The sequence below is a fragment of the Phyllobates terribilis genome, unplaced genomic scaffold, assembly GCF_046119375.1.
Source record: "Phyllobates terribilis strain yellow unplaced genomic scaffold, ASM4611937v1 Scaffold_4__5_contigs__length_816908805, whole genome shotgun sequence".
Classification (NCBI taxonomy): Eukaryota; Metazoa; Chordata; class Amphibia; order Anura; family Dendrobatidae; genus Phyllobates; species Phyllobates terribilis.
In genome coordinates this window covers 408924373-408943372 of record NW_027362764.1, presented here as the reverse complement: position 1 = coordinate 408943372, position 19000 = coordinate 408924373, and the positions used below count along the sequence as shown (strand labels likewise).

The 19000-nt window shown below is 47.8% G+C and overlaps 1 protein-coding gene across 1 annotated transcript in view; it reads left to right on the top strand.

The window, feature by feature from the left end:
* CTNNAL1 (catenin alpha like 1) overlaps nt 1-19000 on the top strand; it is a 250875-nt gene that overhangs the window by 200267 nt on the left and 31608 nt on the right. The window contains exon 13 of the mRNA XM_073678608.1: nt 1378-1428. Coding sequence (XP_073534709.1) covers nt 1378-1428 — 51 coding nt within the window. The remainder of the gene's footprint in view (nt 1-1377; nt 1429-19000) is intronic.

The window sequence follows — 19000 nt, the reverse complement described above, 5'->3', positions numbered from 1 at the left end:
TAACTCCCAATAAAACGATAAGAAAACGTTTATATTCTGTCACTCAAGCTCTGTTCATGATTCTAGTTTACTATATGAGACTTCCTTCTGTTTTTCACATACATGTCCGGTTTATGGTTTTCACGGATAGAGCACGTAGCGATTATAATCTTTTTTTTTTTTTTTTTTTTTTTTTTTTTTTTTTTTGTGGACTGTGTGTCTGCCAAAAAAATCACAGACATGTCTATTGTTGGTGTCACAGATGGAAAGTAGCAATACAAGTCTATGGGTCATTGAAAATCAGACAGCACACTGACTGCATTAGTGTGCAGTCTGTGTGCTGTCCGTGATTTTAACCTCTTTCCGACGTGTGCCGTAATAATAGAACACACATCGGCCCCTCCCTTTAGTGTGGGCTCCGGCCCTGGACCCTATCTTTCTGGGCACATGACAGCTGATCTATACATCTGACATGTGCCCCTAACAGCCACGGGTGGAATCGCGATCCACCCGCGGCTGTTAACTAGTTAAATGTCGCTCTCAATCTCTGACAGCGGCATTTAACTTGCGCAAACCGGATGCGCGTCACTGCCTCCGCCCATCGGCGACGTCACGTGATTGAGGGTCGCCGATGGGTTGGTTGTCATTGCCAGATTGCTATGAGCGCTGCCCAGTGGTCGGCGCTCATGGCACGTGAGCATTTCTGCTACACACAGACGATTTGATCATCGCCTGTGTGTAGTAGAGGCGATCAGATAAATGCAGCTTCTAGTCTCCCATGGAGACTATGGAAGAATGCAAAAAGTAAAAAAAACAAACAGTTTTTAAAAATATTAAAATAAACGTTTAAATCGCCCCATTGAAAATAAAACAAAAAAAAAATCACATATACGCATATTTGGTATGCATTCAGAATCACCCGATCTATTAATATAAAAAAAGAATTAATCCAATCGGTAAACGGCGTAAAGAAAAAAAAAAATTAAAAACGCCAGAATTAAAAATTTTTTGGTAGCCACAACATTACAATAAAATGCAATAATGGGTGATCAAAACATCATATCCACACCAAAATTATATCAATAAAACCGTCAGCTCGGCGCGCAAAAAATAAGCCCTCACACGGCCCCAGATCCCGAAAAATAGAAATGCTATGGGTCTCGGAAAATGGCGCCATATTTTTTATTTTTTTTTATTTTTTTTTTAACAAACTTTGGATTTTTTTTTCACCTGATGGTAAAAAGTGATTCACTGAAAGTCAAATGCAAAACACTGATAACACTTGTACCATAAATCAGGGACATTTGAATGAGGCCTAATGTTGATTGCCGAATTTTTAATTTGATTAAACAGTTAATATGATTTTATAATATGTATCTTAATCTGATTGCTTTGTAGAAACATAGTGGGAATCTGAAAACTATGAAACCTGTGAAGCTTGATGGAGAGGTAAGCCAGGATGCTAGATTCTTGAAACGATAATTTATTTTTTTTTTTTTTGGGGGGGGGGGGTGGGAGGTGTTGAAAAAAGTTAGAGGATGGTGGGTTGAGGTTTCAAAAAAACATCACTGAAAAATAAGCATCTTTATTTACTAACACCGGTCACAATACTAATGCATTACAGGATACAGCTGACCCCCATGATGAAGGGTCAGGCAGCCCAGGTGCAAAATACTGATGAAGCAGCCACTCGCCTGCCTACCAGTCATGGTGTGGGGGGTTGACTAGTATTAGAAATAAGCACTGAGGCTTGTATAGGACACCAGTCACACAGATACTTGTGATGCACAGTGTCTGGCTTACAGCCTATCAGGTCAAGCAGACTACCCAGCACCATATAAGAATTCCAGCAATATACGGATTCTCTTACTGTGTTTCACATATTAATGTACTCATCGCCTAATCACTTTGTGTGTTTTATGTACTTTTGATATGTGTTTTGATATACAAACTTTTGCACTTTATTTTCATAGATCTGCATATTCACATATTTGCTTTTTGTGGTTCCTTAGAATTACCTTCTGATTAGTGTTGAGCCACCCCCGTAGTGTTCGAGTTCGGTTCGGTTCGTCGAACACCCGTGTGTTCGCCGAACTGTTCGCCGAACTGTTCGCCGAACTGTTCGCCGAACTGTTCGTCGAACTGTTCGTCGAACACCTTCGAACACCGTTAAAACCAATGGCAGGCAAACAAAAACACATAGAAACACATAGAAAACACCTTCAAAGGTGTCCAAAAGCTGACAAACTGCTCAGAAGACACAACTAACACATGGAAAAGTGACAAGTACATATAGTCATGCGAAAAGAAAAGAGGTGAAGGAGTAAAAGGAGGGGGAGACACAGATATAGGCATGTCATGCCCTTCTAAAATCCAAAAAGTGAGAAGCCGAGACAGCCAGTCCGCTCCTGCCCGTGCCACCTCCGTGTCGCCGGGTTTGTGCCAGAGCCGCGGTGAACCCTGACGGCCAGCCCCCCTCTCCCAATACTGGTGCCTGTCCGCTGGTGGGTCGAGCGAGCCCCCCTGTGGTGGAGGCAGCTCTAAGCTTTTTAATTTAAATTGTCCCTCTAATTTGAATGAATACACTTTAAATCCATTTACAAGGATCTATTGGAGGGCAAGTCTCATGCAAGCAGCCGCGTAATTCCAGCTCCAGTAGCGTCCACTAAAGCTGCTGCAGTTAAAAAGCTTTTATAAGGATCGAGCTCGGCTGTCCACCGCAAGGCATCCTAGTGCCAGTCCCAGCCCCTATGCCTTGGGGTGCCTCCTGATGCTCTTCACTAAGTATCCCGTGGTCCCGAAGCATTTCCTTTGAAAAAATTAAGTGTCCAAACTACAGGTGGTGTGGCTTGCTTAACAGCCGGGATAATCCGCTGACTAGCAGACACTGCTACTAGGCACAAAGTATTTCCTGGGCTAGATGCAGTTAAAAATTTGTAAGTAGATACTCTCGTTGGATGCTGAGAAAGCATTCCATAGAGTCTCCTGGCACGCCATATATGATTCTCTTAAAAAGCTTGGGGTAGGGGTCTAGGGGACCCTTTTATAGCCAAAATCACGGCCCTGTATCACAATACGTCACCTAGGCTGAAGATAAATGGAACTGTAGCACCGAGGGCTCGGTTGCTACAGACGTATTGCACCTCACCCAGAGGTGTGATATCTCACTCTCAGATAAGGATGGAGTGTGGATCAGGACCCGACACCTGCATGCATTACACCACATTGCCGTGGGGCAGGGCGACCAATATGCCCCTGAGATGGGCACGACAGTCCCTGTCCCTGGCTGGAGTGGGGGGAGGGAACACTGAGGAAGGGGAACCCTGCAGTGCAGGAGCAGGGAGGAAGCAGTTCCTGGGTGCATTGAGAAGGGAGTATAAAAGGTGGGCACCATCTTAGTTCAGTGCAGAGAAGTCTGAGCAGAAGTGGCAGGGAGCAGGGGCTCTGCATGAGCTCTGCTCCGGAGGCGGGCCTAGTAACAGAGGCCCAGGCCTGCAAGAGGGAGAAGGAAGGAAGAGGAGCGGAGAAGGCTCCAGGAACGAGGAATGAAGGGATCCCAGGGGTGCGGACGGGCGAGTCGCCACCGCACGCCCGAATCCACCTGCGTGGAGGGGTCAGGCCAAAGGGGGAGACCGGTCCCCGAACTAGTGGAGGCAGGAAACGACCCTCAGCTAGAAACCGGAGGCTCTGACATTTTATGTGGCGCAGCCCCTTGCTCCACCCGCTAGGAAGGCACCACATAGGGTCAGGGAAACTGGCGCCAAGTTTACCAAGAGGAGGCCCGAGGCAGCCGGACAGAAGTGTTGGTAAGAAAGGCCAGACAAAGGACACACAAAGGGGGTCCTGTGAAGCGCTCCAAAGTTATCTGGGAGTTGTCTGAGCCCCTCACCTGGTGAGCACAGTACGACGTGGGCAGCCGTTACCTGCAGACGTGGTCTGGATAATAAGAACTGTGAGTAAAGGCCCTGAACTGCATCACTGACTCCGTGTCGTTACTGCTGCTGCCCTGCACCATCACCCCCATCCTCCGCATACACTGCCCTGAGGCTATACTCCTCCCGTGGGGAGTTATGCTACGCTCTGCTGCACCCACAACACCAGCCTTAGCGGTCTGCCCTGTAGCGGCGGTTCACTCTGACCGCAATCCACGGGTGGCGTAGTCGGACATTTAAACATCAAAACCACATAAATAGTTCCGCCACTGGTTTGACCGCCCTGAGCCACGGAACCGGATCGCCGCCACGAAGACTACAACCACCAGCATCCACCAAAAAGGGTCCGGCTCCGGGTGTCCCAAGGCCCAGGGGGTGCGTCAGAACATTTTCATCACCTTTCACAATCACCAATGGGACAAGGCAGGGATGTCCTCTGTCCCCTCTCTTATACATCCTAGTGACGGAGCACCTGCTCTCATCAATTCGCCATAACCCCAATATTAGGTGGATTGAGGTGGGAGGCACCGAGTACAAGTGCTCTCTATTTGCTGATGATGTCCTAGTATATATCACTCAATCACATATATCCATCCCTGCTGTTATGGCTGAAATAGATCACTTTGTTACATGGTAAAATTTTAAAATCAATGCAGCGAAGTCTGAGGCCCTCGATGTCTCCCTCCCTAAATCCATATAGGATTCCATCCAGTCCAACTTTCCCTTTGCCTGGCCCTCACAGGGTATCAAATACTTAGGAATTCCTATTCATAGAGACCTCTCCCATCTATGTTATCTTAATTTTGGGCCCTTTATTGAACAATTCCATACAGACCACGGTTGGCAAGTTGGAACTGTGAGATTCACTACGTGCACCACTGGTATTTTGTGGAAAAGCACATGTAAGATTCTGCAACAGTCTCTGCTGATACTCCTGCATGCGTGCATCCCTTTCTATGGCAGGAATAATTTCTGCAAATTTACTTTTGTACCGGGGATCTAACAGTGTGGCAACCCAATAGTCAGGATTATTTCTAATTCTCACAATTCGAGGGTCATGTTGCAGGTAGTGCAGCAAGAAGGCACTCATGTGTGTTGCGCATCCAGGAGCACCAAGTCCCTGTTGTGTTGGTGGCGAGGTAACAATCATGCTTCCTTCCTCTGTCCTCTCCCCCCAACCTCGCACAACAGAAATGTGATCAAGGTCTCCCTCATCTGATGAGTCTTCCATCAGTTCGTCCTCCACTTCTTCCTGGGCTCCTGCACCTTCCTCACTAGTTTGGCTGCTACCATGCGCCCTGGTAAAATCATCTCCCCCACCCTCACATGCCTGCCGCCCTGGTGCTGCCGACCGTCTGGACCTTGCAGATGTTAGCCCTTCCGCATACAACTCCTCCTCCTCTACTTCCTACACCTCCTCTTGTGCCACCACCTGACTCCGAATTCTGTTTAACATGTGCTCCAGCATGTAAATCACCGGAATAGTCATGCTGATAATGGCATCGTCAGCACTAAACATCTTCGTCGCCATTTCAAAACTGTGCAGAAGGGTGCATAGGTCCCTGATCTGAGACCACTCCTCCAGCGTGATTTGCCCCACCTCTGAATCTCGTTGGCCCAGGCTATACGTCAGAACGTATTGCACCAGGGCTTGTCGGTGCTGCCACAGTCGCTGCAACATGTGCAGAGTTGAATTCCACCGGGTAGGCACATCGCATTTTAGCCGGTGAAGTGGCAGGCCCAACGACTTCTGTAGAGATGTAAGTCGCTGAGCTGCGGGATGCGAACGGCGGAAGTGAGCACACAGCGACCGTGCCCTCTGCAGAAGGCCATCTAGTCTGGGATAGTGGGCTAAAAATTGCTGGACAACCAGGTTCAACACGTGAGCCATACAAGGCACGTGTGTGACATTGCCCCGGCGAAGGGCCGCACCCAGGTTTGCAGCATTGTCGCACACGGCCTTCCCTGGTTTCAGGTCCAGTGGAGACAACCATTCATGAAATTGGTTCTCCAGAGCTGACCACAACTCCTCAGCTGTGTGACTCACATTTCCCAGACATTTCAATGTAAAAACCGCCTGATGACGTTGAGCCCTACTGCCAGCATAGTAAGGAGGTGTGCAGGATCCCTTCTGCGCAGTTAGAAAGCTTGTGGCATGACCAGACAGGCTTTGGGTGCAGGTGGAAGACCGAGAGGAGGTTGAGGAGGCAGAAGCAGTGGAGGAAAAATGACATAAAGAGGATTGACGCACAACTCGTGGGGACGGCAAGACTTGGACAGCAGCCCCTTGTCCTGCTGTCACCATAGTTACCCAGTGCCCAGTCAGCGACATGTAACGCCCCTGTCCATGCCTACTCGTCCAAGTGTCTGTGGTGAAATGCACCCTGTCACACACAGAGTTTCTCAAAGAAGCGGTGATGTTGTGTGCGACATGCTGGTGGAGCGCAGGCACACCTTTCTTTGAGAAGTAGTGCCGACTGGGCATCTGGTACTGGGGCACTGCGACGGACATAAGGTCTCGAAAATCCTCTGTGTCCACCAGGCGGAAAGGCAGCATTTCTGTAGCCAAGAGCTTGCAGATGGTGAAATTCAACCTCTTAGCTTTCTCATGGCTAGGAGGAAATGGTCTTTTACTTGTCCACATCTGAGGGACCGAGGGCTGGCTATTGTGCTTAGACGGGGTTGATAAGGGTGTCCCCGGCAAACTGCCGGTCTGTGAGGAAGATGCAGGCGGACATGTTAGGTTGCCTTGATCCAAAGGTGGTGCTATCGATGTCGGACAGCGCTCAAGACCAGCTGGTGTTACCACCTCCAAAGAAAATGATGACCTGCCAATCACGCTGGCTGTTGCGGGTAAAGAGGTGGCAGGTCTGCGCCCCAAAACAGGTGTGACTGCTGTCCCCCCAGTCACAGAGGATGAAGAGGCCGCGGATGCACAAGATATGGCAGACGGTGGTTGGCCCGGCCGGCTAGACCGCATTGTAGCACACTGAGCTTCCCACTGCAACTTATGCTTCATGTCCATGTGCCGGTTCATGCATGAAGTACTCAAACTATGTATTTTTTGGCCTCTACTTAGCTTTTGCTGACAAATGTTACAGATAACACGAGTTGGGTCATCTTTATCGATCTGAAAAAATGCCCAGGCTATGCAAGGCTTAGCACCCATGCGACCTGAAGAGCCACCACGACTTGTGGTGAGAGGCAGAGTTGTGTTTGAGGATGCAGTTGTTGACGTGCTTCCAGTACTACGTCTCTGTCCAGGAAGGCGCAACCTGACCTCGTCGTCACTAGCATCTTCCTCCACCTCCTCTGCTGACCTCATCTCTTGGCTGACTGTGGGTTGACAGTAAGTGGGATCTCCAACCTCATCATCATCACCCTGTGTGTTATCACACCCGTCGTCCTCAGAGCCAACCTGTTCCTGCCCTGACAAAAAACTAAAGTTGTCGCTCCAATCAGGTATTTGAGTCTTATCATCGTCTTCCTCATTGTCTCCACCAACAGGAGTTACAGTTTGGGAATGAGGGTCTACATTATGGTCAGAACCTTCTGCGTCTGGTCCTGGATCCGACTCATAAAGATTCTGGGCATCAGTGCAGATCATTTCCTCGTCTGGATTCACAGAAGCGCTGGAGTCGACCTCTGATTCCCAGGCTATAGTATGAGTAAACAGCTCTGCAGACTCAACCATCTGTTCTACCTCATACTCAGACGGGCAGCTGGAGATTTGGGAGCTGTGAGGAAGCAAGTGCGATTTGGGTGACACCTTTGAGGACTGGAGTATTTGTGATGTTGAAGTTGATGTGGAGGAGAGCCCACTTAAAGGAGCACTTGATATCCGTTGAAGCACCTGCTGTTTTTGTGCCTCATCTGGAATTTGTAGCGATTGGCGTGGCCGTAAGAAAGGGATCTTATCACATTGTCCGCTAAAAGAAGTAGACATTTTAGTTTGGCTGGAAGATGGTCTTTCTTCTGCACCTACCCCACGGACACAACCTTTTTTCCCCTTCCCAACACGCCTATTCCCCTTTCCACCAGCAGCAGGCCTTTTTCCACTCATTTTGGTGGTTAACTAATTCACAACTCTGGAGTTGTTTGCACAAAAAAACAATGGATGGTAACCGAGCAGAGCTGAGTGGCCAAACTGTGGTATTAGGCCAAAACTATTGGCTGGGTTAGATGCAGAAAAAAATTATTTTTAATTTGCAACCTGATGGAGGTCAGTATAGATGGACTAATAGACCAAGTCCCACACACCGCTAGAAGCCCAAATATTTTTTCAGAGCTAGATGCAGAAAATTTTTTTATTCAATTTGCAACCTGATGGAGGTCAGTATAGATGGACTAATAGACCAAGTCCCACACACTGCTAGAAGCCCAAATATTTTTTCAGAGCTAGATGCAGAAAAAAATTATTTTTAATTTGCAACCTGATGGAGGTCAGTATAGATGGACTAATAGACCAAGTCCCACACACCGCTAGAAGCCCAAATATTTTTTCAGAGCTAGATGCAGAAAAAAATTATTTTTAATTTGCAACCTGATGGAGGTCAGTATAGATGGACTAATAGACCAAGTCCCACACACCGCTAGAAGCCCAAATATTTTTTCAGAGCTAGATGCAGAAAAAAATTATATTCAATTTGCAACCTGCTGGAGGTCAGTATAGAAGGACTAATAGAACAAGTCCCACACACTGCTAGAAGCCCAAATATTTTTTCAGAGCTAAATGAAGAAAAAAATTATTTTTAATTTGCAACCTGCTGGAGGTCAGTATAGAAGGACTAATAGAACAAGTCCCACACACTGCTAGAAGCCCAAATATTTTTTCAGAGCTAAATGAAGAAAAAAATTATTTTTAATTTGCAACCTGATGGAGGTCAGTATAGATGGACTAATAGAATGATGCTATGCCCAAAAGATTTTACTTCACTAGGTGCAGTAAAAAAATTGGTATTCTATACACAGGTGGTATATCTTGCAACACAGATAGGCTACTCCACTGACTAACACACTCTGCAATAGGCCAAAAAGGATTAGCTTTGCTAGATTCAGCCAAATGCTGTGAAAAAAACTTGCACAGCACTGGCACAGACCTGCCTGGCAAAAACTGATAGGAACTGATGTAACCTAGTCCTGAAAAGGACTCCAATTACAATTAGTCTTTACTCCCACAATCTATCTATTTAAGAGCACAGACCTGCCTGATAAAAGTCGTAGGAAATGCTGTAACCTAGTCCTTAAAAGGACTGCAATCACAACTATTCCCTACTCCCAAGCTATCTGTATATTTGTGCGAAAATTGGCTTGAAATTAACAAGGTATAGCGCACACAGCAACAGCGGTGCCGTCTAACACGCAGCTGCAGCAGTGAGAAAATGGTGGCGACGGGGAAAATGGCTTGGTCTTATAGGGCAAGGACATGTGACATACACTGCCAATCACACATGCCCTTGCTTGTGTGAAAAAAAGCACTTCGCTCCGTGTGTGCGCTGCTGATAGGCTGACAGATTGCACCTCCCTACTGCAAATGCGGGAAAGAGAAAAAAAAATGGAGATCTTCATTGTTCCTGCAGAGATCCATCCCCTGCCCCTCCCCCCGCCCCGCTGTACACTCAAACTGCGTATTAACATTAATTTTCATCATTACTGAGAAAAAATCCAGTTATGATTTTGGTGCACGAACAGTTATCGAACATAACCTCGAACAGCCGAATTTTTCTCAAATTGTTCGTGTTCGCCGACCGGCTCGAACACCGCCCAAAACAGCTCGAATTTGAGATTGGCGAACAGTTCGAGTAGAACAACGCTCATCTCTACTTCTGATGTCTCATCAATTCTGCATATTCTTTTTTCATACACACACTCCTGCACTTCATTCAAATATATCTATATACACTGCTCAAAAAAATAAAGGGAACACTTAAACAACAGAATATAACTGCAAGTAAATCAAACTTCTGTGAAATCAAACTGTCCACTTGCGTCTCCATGCAACCTCGGATCCCTAGCGGACAAGGACAGGTGGCGCGTTTTTCCAGACCGCAGCATGTCAATTTCTCTTGCGGAGTCGCTAGTCTCCGCAAGAGAAATTAGATCATTACAATGTATTGAATATGGTGAATCTGCATGGTTCAATAAACATATTCACCTGCGGGCATATAACGCAGCCCTTTGGATGCAGCATAAAGCATGCTTTGTTCAAAGCGCTGCTTGTACAGATCGTGTGCACATAACCTTAGGAACAGAGTCAGATCGAAAATGAGTCTCTTGGATCATTAGAACTGAAACTCGTTGTTTGTGATTGGAGTATGCAATTTGCCCCATTTTTTTCTGGTAGGTTGAGTCCCTTTATAATAAAGGAGCAAAACTTAAGCTTATCTACACTGCTCAAAAAAATAAAGGAAACACTTAAACAACAGAATATAACTCCAAGTAAATCAAACTTCTGTGAAATCAAACTGTCCACTTAGGAAGCAACACTGATTGACAATCAATTTCACATGCTGTTGTGCAAATGGAATAGACAATAGATGGAAATTATTGGCAATTATCAAGACACCCTCAATAAAGGAGTGGTTCTGCAGGTGGGGACCACAGACAACATCTCAGTACCATTGCTTTCTGGCTCATGTTTTGGTCACTTTTGAATGTTGGTTGTGCTTTACTCTCGTGGTAGCATGAGACGGACTCTACAACCCACAGGAGTTGCTCAGGTAGTGCCGCTCATCGAGGATGGCACATCAATGCGAGCTGTGGCAAGAAGGTTTGCTGTGTCTGTCAGCGTAGCGTCTAGAGGCTGGAGGCGCTACCTGGAGACGTGGAGGGGGCCGTAGGTGGGCAACAACCCAGCAGCAGGACCGCTACCTCCGCCTTTGTGCAAGGAGGAACAGGAGGAGCACTGCCAGAGCCCTGCAAAACGACTTCCAGCAGGCCACAAATGTGCTTGTGTCTGCACAAAAGGTTAGAAACCGACTCTATGAGGGTGGTATGAGGGCCCGGCAACCACAGATGGGGTTTGTGCTCACAGCCCAACACCGTGCAGGACGCTTGCCATTTGCCACAGAACGCCAGGATTGGCAAAGTCGCCACTGGCACCCTGTGCTCTTCACAGATGAAAGCTGGTTCACACTGAGCACATGTGACAGACGTGACACTCTGGAGACGCCGTAGAGAGCGATCTGCTGCCTGCAACATCCTTCAGCATGACTGGTTTGGCAGTGGGTCAGTAATGGTGTGGGGTGGCATTTCTTCGGTGGGCCGTACAGCCCTCCATGTGCTCGTCAGAGGTAGCCTGACTGCCATTAGTTACCGAGATGATATCCTCAGACCCCTTGTGAGACCATATGCTGGTGCGGTTGGCCCTGGGTTCCTCCTAATGCAGGACAGTGCCAGACCTCATGTGGCTGGAGTGTGTCAGCAGTTCCTGCAAGATGAAGGCATTGAAGCTATGGACTAGCCCAACCGTTCCCCAGACCTGAATCTGATTGAGCACATCTGGGACATCATGTCTCGCTCCATCCAGCAACGTCACGCTGCACCACAGACTGTCCAAGAGTTGGCGGATGCTTTAGTCCAGGTCTGGCAGGAGATCCCACAGGAGACCATCCGCAACCTCATCAGAAGCATGTCCAGGCGTTGTAGGGAGGTCTTACAGGCACGTGGAGGCCACACACAATACTGAGCCTCATTTTGACTTGTTTTAAGGACATTACATCAAAGTTGGATCAGCCTGTAGTGTGTTTTTCCACTTTAATTTTGGGGGTGACTCCAAATCCAGGCCTCCATTGGTTAATAAATTTGATTTCCATTGATGATTTTTGTGTGATTTTGTTGTCAGCATATTCAACTTTGTACAGTACAAAGTATTCAATGAGAATATTTTATTCATTCAGATCTAGGATGTGTTATTTGAGTGTTCCCTTTATTTTTTTGAGCAGTGTATTTACACTTTGGCGTCACATTAACTTTAATTGCCTCATCAAAATTTTTTGCACATTTCTCTGTATTCACTCTGACACACATTTTCTTTTTCACACTTATTTTTCTTCCTTTTTCTCATCTTTCCCCTTTTTTTATTTCTCCATACTCTACTCCATGTAATTTAAACTTCATTGCACCTCCTTCCGCTTACTTTTCTTTTCCCATTGTTCTTATTTGTCCTCGCTCCCTGTTGGCACATGTGTGCTGTCCCTTGTCAGGCACAACTATTCCCTTGCCCTGGCGGCAATGCGGGTCATGTGTCATCCATCTCGTGTCTGGAAATCTGCTCCCATGACCTTCACCACACTCTGGCTGACGCTGCATGTGATGTGCCAGCCTCTCATCGGGATTCGCTGCATGCACCACCAGTCAGCGGGGGTTAGCACACTGGGCTACATTGCTTATTGGCCAATGAGAGATTTAATTATGTGTCCTGCTGGTCTTGTGCCAAAACACATGAGTTGGGGCTGGCGCTATTCCAGCAGGAGGAGTACTCATTGGGTACACATTGCTACTTTCATCTGTGCATCTGTTTTATTTCATGTACAGTATTATTTCTGATATACTTACCTCATTTCAGATGCCCAGTATTTGTTGTGTACACCATTTTATAGCTCCTTGTTATATCACTTTATTTTCTATGGTACTTCCCCATAGTTACTCTTTATTATTGATTACATACAACATTGGTTATCTCCTCCTACTGTGTATGTCGTCCTCTATGCGATTCCTCCACTTTTAACCTTCTTTTGTATTTTCTTTTAATAAACAATTATCTATATTTCACATTGGGCTATGTACTATTTTTTGTAGGTAACCTTGGATCCTGACATTCTCGTGAATGATACTTTGACACATATCACCTGCTTAAACATTGTGGACTAAGTACACCCCCTCTTGGTATTGGTTTTCCCCAGTAGCAGTGGCCTCTTTTAGCAAGATATTTATTGGGGGGGAATTTATTATTGCCTCTACACCAGTTTTCCTGCACAAATTGTGCCGCATGCCATGTTTACGCCATGATTTGCAACTTTTTCTCTTGTTTTTTTTTCCCCGCAACATACGGTACTTTTTATAAACAGTAGGATGGGCTTAGTTGACAGGACAGGGTTACACATGAAAAAGTTCCTTTAATGTGTCAGAAAGGGGCATACAGTAGTAATAGCAGTCCAATATGACTAACCAGATTAATCACTGTTTTTGGTATAAATTTACATTACGACATGTCAAAACATTTTACCAGTTGGTGCAGTAGATTCTAATAAAACCAACAGACTCAGCATTCATGATCTACATGTTTTTGAGTCTGTGTTTTTGAATAATTAATTGAAAGGGGGTGTGTTCAAAATAATAGCAGTGTGGAGTTCAATTAGTGAGGTCAATCATTCTGTGAAGAAACAGGTGTGAATCAGGTGGCCCTTATTTAAGGGTGAAGCCAGCACATGTTGTACATGCATTTCTCCTTGAAAGCTTGAGAAGTATGGGTTGTTCGAGACTCTGTTCAGAAGAACAGCGCACTTTAATTAAAAAGTTAATTGGAGAGGGTAAAACTTATATAGAAGTGCAGACATTGATGGGCTGTTCAGTTAAAATTATCTCCAATGCTTTAAAATGGAAAGCAAAACCAGAGAGACATGGAAGAAAACGGAAGACTACCATTCGAGTGGATCGAACAATAGCCAGAATGGCAAAGACTCAGCCAATTATCAGCTCCCGGATGATCAAGTACCATCTCAAGTTACCTGTGAGTACTATGACAGTTAGAAGACGCCTGTGTGAAGCTAATCTCTTAGCAAGAAGTGCCTGCAAAGTCCCACTGTTAAAAAAGACATGTACTGAAGCGGATACAATTTTGCAAAAGAACACATCAACTGGCCTAAAGAGAAATGGAGAAACATTTTATGGACTGATGAAAGTAAATTGCTCTTTTTCCCCTCCCCCATGACAGCACACCTTGAGAGAGAGGATCCGCCCCACCAAGGACAGGAAACCGTCTGAAATAAAAGGGCGGTACCTCTCCCTCGCTTCAGTTGGTTTCCTGTCCTTGATGGGGAACCTGTCTGGAAGAAAGAAGACTTACCTGGGGCTGTCCCGGTGTGGAAGAGCGGGCACTGGCCTGTGCACCGGGTTCATTATCCCAGAAGCGCCGTCCGCAGCTTCCCCTGGGGTCTCTGCGCCGAGCGGGGCGCACGCGGTGAGGCAGGCTCTGTCCTCCCGGAGACCGCGGCGCCATCCTCCCCCCTGCAGTGTGGAACGCTTCCGGGTGTGACGCGCCTGACGTCACGGCGCAGGGCACGCTGGGAGCGGCGCGCTGGGTGACGTCAGGAGGCGGCGCCGATCCAAGATGGCGGCGCCCATCGGAGCGTCCCAGGCCGTTTTTTTTTTTATATATATATTTATTTATTTATTTTTTTATTTTTTTTTTCAACGGAGCTCCGGCCTGAGGAAGGGGGAGGGCCCACAGACCGGAGGAGGCTGGATGGCCCTATATTTAAGGGGGGGGAGCTATCCTGGAAGCGTGGTGCGCTTCTGAGACATGGCTGATCCAGATAGCCAGGAGCAGCAGCAGCTTACCCCCCCACCTCAGCAACAGAAAAAGCAGAGGGATGCATCGTATACAGACAGCCGCTCGAGTAATCGTAGTGGCAGCCGCAGGAGTAAGGCTTCGAGTGCCTCGGGACCATCCAGAATGGAATCATCGGTTCCACGACAGCCTCCGAATCCGGTACCCGTTTGTGACCTCCGAGGGTGAGTGAGCTTCGTGAATGTCACTGGTTAATAACGGGAAGTCTCTTATGTGCTTCCTTTTTTTTAGGAGCCTAAGAAGAGTAGTGCCAAGCAAAAGCATAGAATGTGTGCCCTTTGCCAAGCTTCTCTCTCAGTAGAGTGGCAGAAACCACTTTGCCAGGGCTGTGTGACCAAAACCATAGCTGAGAATTCCCGGGATTTTGCTGCAGATTTAAAGTCCATAGTACATGCAGAAGTTCAGGGGTCCGTGAAAGGGTTCCTTAGAGGGAAGAAAAGGCCCCGTAGAGAGGTTTCCCCCGTCTCTGATTCCTCCCAGTCCGAGGAGCAGTGGGATTCATCGTCCTCTTCCTCATCGGGGGGCGGTAGACCCTGCTTCCCCATTGAGAATACAGACAGGCTGGTTAGGGCAGTAAGATCAACCATGGGTCTGGAGGAAGAGAGAGCATCTAAATCCCGGGAGGACATCATGTTTGCGGGCTTGGGAGAGAAGAAGAGACGCTCATTTCCGGTTAACAGTAAGATTCAGGGCCTCATTGACCGGGAGTGGAGGAGACCTGAGAGATCAGGGGCTTTACCCTACTTCTCCAAAAGAAGGTACCCCTTCGAAGAGAAAGATGCGGAACCTTGGGATAAGATCCCCAAGGTGGATCGGACTGTGGCAAGGTCATCGAAAAGGTCTTCCCTGCCCTTGGAGGACTCTGGCGTCCTAAAAGATGCCCTGGATAAAAGAGCTGACTCCTTCCTGCGCCACACGTGGGAGGCGGCGGCAGGTGGCCTAAAACCAGCGGTGGCTAGCACCTATGTGGCGAGGTCCTTGATGGTGTGGCTCCAACAGCTGGAAGACCAGCTTAAAGATAAAAAGGTCTCCAGACAGGCAATACTTGCAGAGCTACCTCTAATACAAACAGCATCGGCCTTCCTGGCCGACTCTTCAGCTGACTCGGTTAGACTGTCAGCTAGGGCAGCGGGACTATCCAACGCAGCCAGGCGGGCCTTGTGGCTCAAAGGTTGCCCAGGCGACCTACCTTCGAAACAGAAACTGTGCTCCCTCCCATGTGATGGTAGACTCCTGTTTGGCCAAAAGTTAGAAGACCTGTTGGAAAAAGCAGGCGATAAAACCAAAGGGTTCCCGGGATTTTCGGGGGAACCAAGAAGATTTAGTTTTCGGAGGAGAAAATTTAACCGGGGTCGTCCTCCGGGAGACAAAAAGAAATGGGAAGCCAAGTCCAAAAAAGAATCGGGCTACATGTTTGGAGGACCATCCTCGAGTTCGAAGAGATCCTCCCAATGACGCCAGGCTGGAAGTGGGTGGAAGGCTTTCCCACTTTCTTCCAGCTTGGGATGCGATAACAGCAAACCCCTGGATTCTGAAAATTATCAGTGGGGGCCTGAAGATCCGGTTCAGCCAGACCCCCTGGCGGACCTTTGTGGTTACCCCCCTACGAAAGGTCCAGGAAGAACAATTAGCCCTGGAAACAGAAGTGTTAGTTAGTAGCAAACGGGTCCTTAAGGACCATCATCAACCTCAGGAGTCTGAACCAAGTAGTAGAAAACCAGACTTTCAAGATGGAGTCAGTAAGCTCGGCAGTGAAGCTCTTACATCGCAACTGCTTTATGGCTGTAATAGACTTGAAGGACGCATATTATCACGTCCCAATCCATCCGGAGTATCAGAAGTATCTGAGAGTAGCCCTGTTTATTCAGGGGAAGCTGAGGCATTTTCAGTTTGCTGCCCTACCCTTTGGCCTCTCCATTGCCCCGAGAATATTTACGAAACTAATAGCAGAAGTGACAGCCTTCCTACGGATCAAGAATGTAGTGATCGTGCCATATTTACACGACTTCTTGATAATAGGGAAAACAGAAGCCCACTGCTCCAGTCAGCTCCTAGTGGTCACGGAAGTGTTGCATCAGCTGGGGTGGTTAGTAAATTTCCAAAAATCAAGACTAACCCCCTCCAGGACTCAGACCTTTCTGGGTCTAATCCTAGACTCTCGTCGCCAAACCTGCTTCCTCCCAGAGGACAAAATCTGCAGGTTGATTGCATTAGTCTCGAAGGCCATTCAAGCTCCAGAGATGTCTCTGAGAGAGGCAATGTCCCTCCTGGGTTCTATGACGGCCTGTCTCCCAGCAGTAATGTGGGCCCAGGGGCATATGAGGCGGCTTCAGTGGGAGGTCCTGTCAGCACAGAGGTCCTGCAACGGGCATTTAGAAGGCAGGCTCTCTCTCTCCCCACAAGTAGTAGATTCCCTTTCGTGGTGGACAGTCAGGGGAAATCTAACCGCAGGCGTTCAATGGTCCAGACCAGTAGATCGGGTAATTACGACCGACGCAAGCAGTTCCGGATGGGGGGGTCATCTGGCAGAACTCGCAATACAGGGTCACTGGGCTTACCACGAGGGGGGAGCATCCTCAAACTTAAAGGAGCTTTGGGCCGTAGAAAGATCCCTCAGGGCCTTCCTCCCTCACATCCAAAATCACCATGTCCAGGTCAGGTCCGACAACCGGACAACAGTAGCCTATGTGAATCACCAAGGAGGGACAAGGTCACGCCCTCTGATGGTGGTGGCAGACAGGATCCTTGGTCTAGCAGAGCGAAACCTCCTATCCCTCTTCGCCCTTCACATAAAGGGGATAGAAAACGTGAAAGCAGATTTTCTAAGCCGCCATACCCTAAGACAGGGGGAGTGGGGGTTGAACCCGGAGGTCTTCCATCAGATTGTCCAGTTATGGGGGCAGCCAGACATAGACCTGTTCGCCACAAGGGCAAACAGAAAGGTGCAGAGATTTTGCTCCCTAAATCCGGCAGAAAATCCCCATGCCGTAGATGCCCTCCAGATTCCTTGGGGGTTCAGGAAGGCCTATGCCTTTCCGCCATTAGTGATGATTCCAGTAGTGGTGAGGAAGATCCGGGAGGAAGGCGCCAGGGTGATTTTGATAGCCCCTTTTTGGCCCAAGAGGCCTTGGTTCTCTCTGCTTCGGCTAATGTCGGTGTCAGATCCCTGGATTCTACCAGAGAGGCCGGACCTTCTCATGCAGGGACCAGTATTCCATGCCCAGGCCAGGGGGTTCCATCTTTCGGCATGGAATTTGAGAGGTCGCTATTGAGTAGCAAGGGGTTTTCACCAGGCTTAGTTTCTACTTTATTGGGGAGCAGAAAACCAATTACAACTAAGATTTATAGCAGGGTTTGGGGTAAATTCCTAGAGTTTATAGATATCCCGCTATCGAGCAAACCTCCGATCAGAGGGATCCTGGAATTTCTGCAAAAGGGGCGGGACCTGGGTCTAGCTACAGGGACCCTTAAGGTTCAAGTTTCAGCTTTGGGAGCACTCTACAATTGTAATCTGGCTGGGAATAGGTGGATCTCGAGGTTTATCAAGTCCTGTGCCAGAGCAGGACCGGTTAGATCCTTGGGTGTTCCTCCTTGGGACCTGAACTTAGTCTTGAACGCTCTTACTAGTGAACCATTTGAACCTCTACACAAGGTTTCTCCAAAAATTCTCACCCTTAAGACCATCCTCCTAGTGGCCTTAACGTCAGCCCGTAGGGTGGGTGATCTGCAGGCCCTTTCGGTTAATCCTCCTTACACACAAATCTTTGAGGATAGGGTCACCTTGCGGCCAGATCCAGCATACCTTCCCAAGGTGGTATCTAGATTTCACCGTAGTCAGGAGATTGTGCTACCCTCGTTCTGCAGCAATCCCAAGAACCCAGGGGAAGTCAGGTTCCATAGCCTAGATGTTAGGAGGTCCCTGCTACAGTACATTCACATGACTAGTCTGTGGAGGAAAGACGGTTCTCTGTTCCTGGCCTTTCAAGGGTGTAGGAAAGGTCACGGGGTGTCCAAGGGTACCATCTCTAGGTGGCTCAGGGAGGCCATTTGCTTAGCCTATACGTCCACAGGGGTTCCAGCCCCGGACAATGTGAGGGCTCATTCCACCAGAGCCGTTGCAACCTCCTGGGCAGAGAGAGCAGACGTCTCGATCGAGCAGATATGTAGGGCTGCTACTTGGTCTACACCATCCACCTTCTTTAAGCACTATCGGTTGGATCTATCCTCTTCTGATCTCACCTTTGGGAGAAGGGTACTTCAGGCGGTGGTCCCTCCCTAGGGTGCTCATAAATTCTCCAAAATTCTCTCAAGGTGTGCTGTCATGGGGGAGGGGAAAACACCAAGGTTACTTACCGGTAGCCGGTTTTTCCTGAGCCCATGACAGCACCCGTAGTTTCCCCCGCTTATTTTTTCTATGTTTCTCACACCCTGGTGTGCACTGTTTGGGGTGGTGTGTATATGTATATTGTGGTGTTGGTTATGTGCCTAACCTGTTTAGGGAGGTCCTCTCAATGCTCTG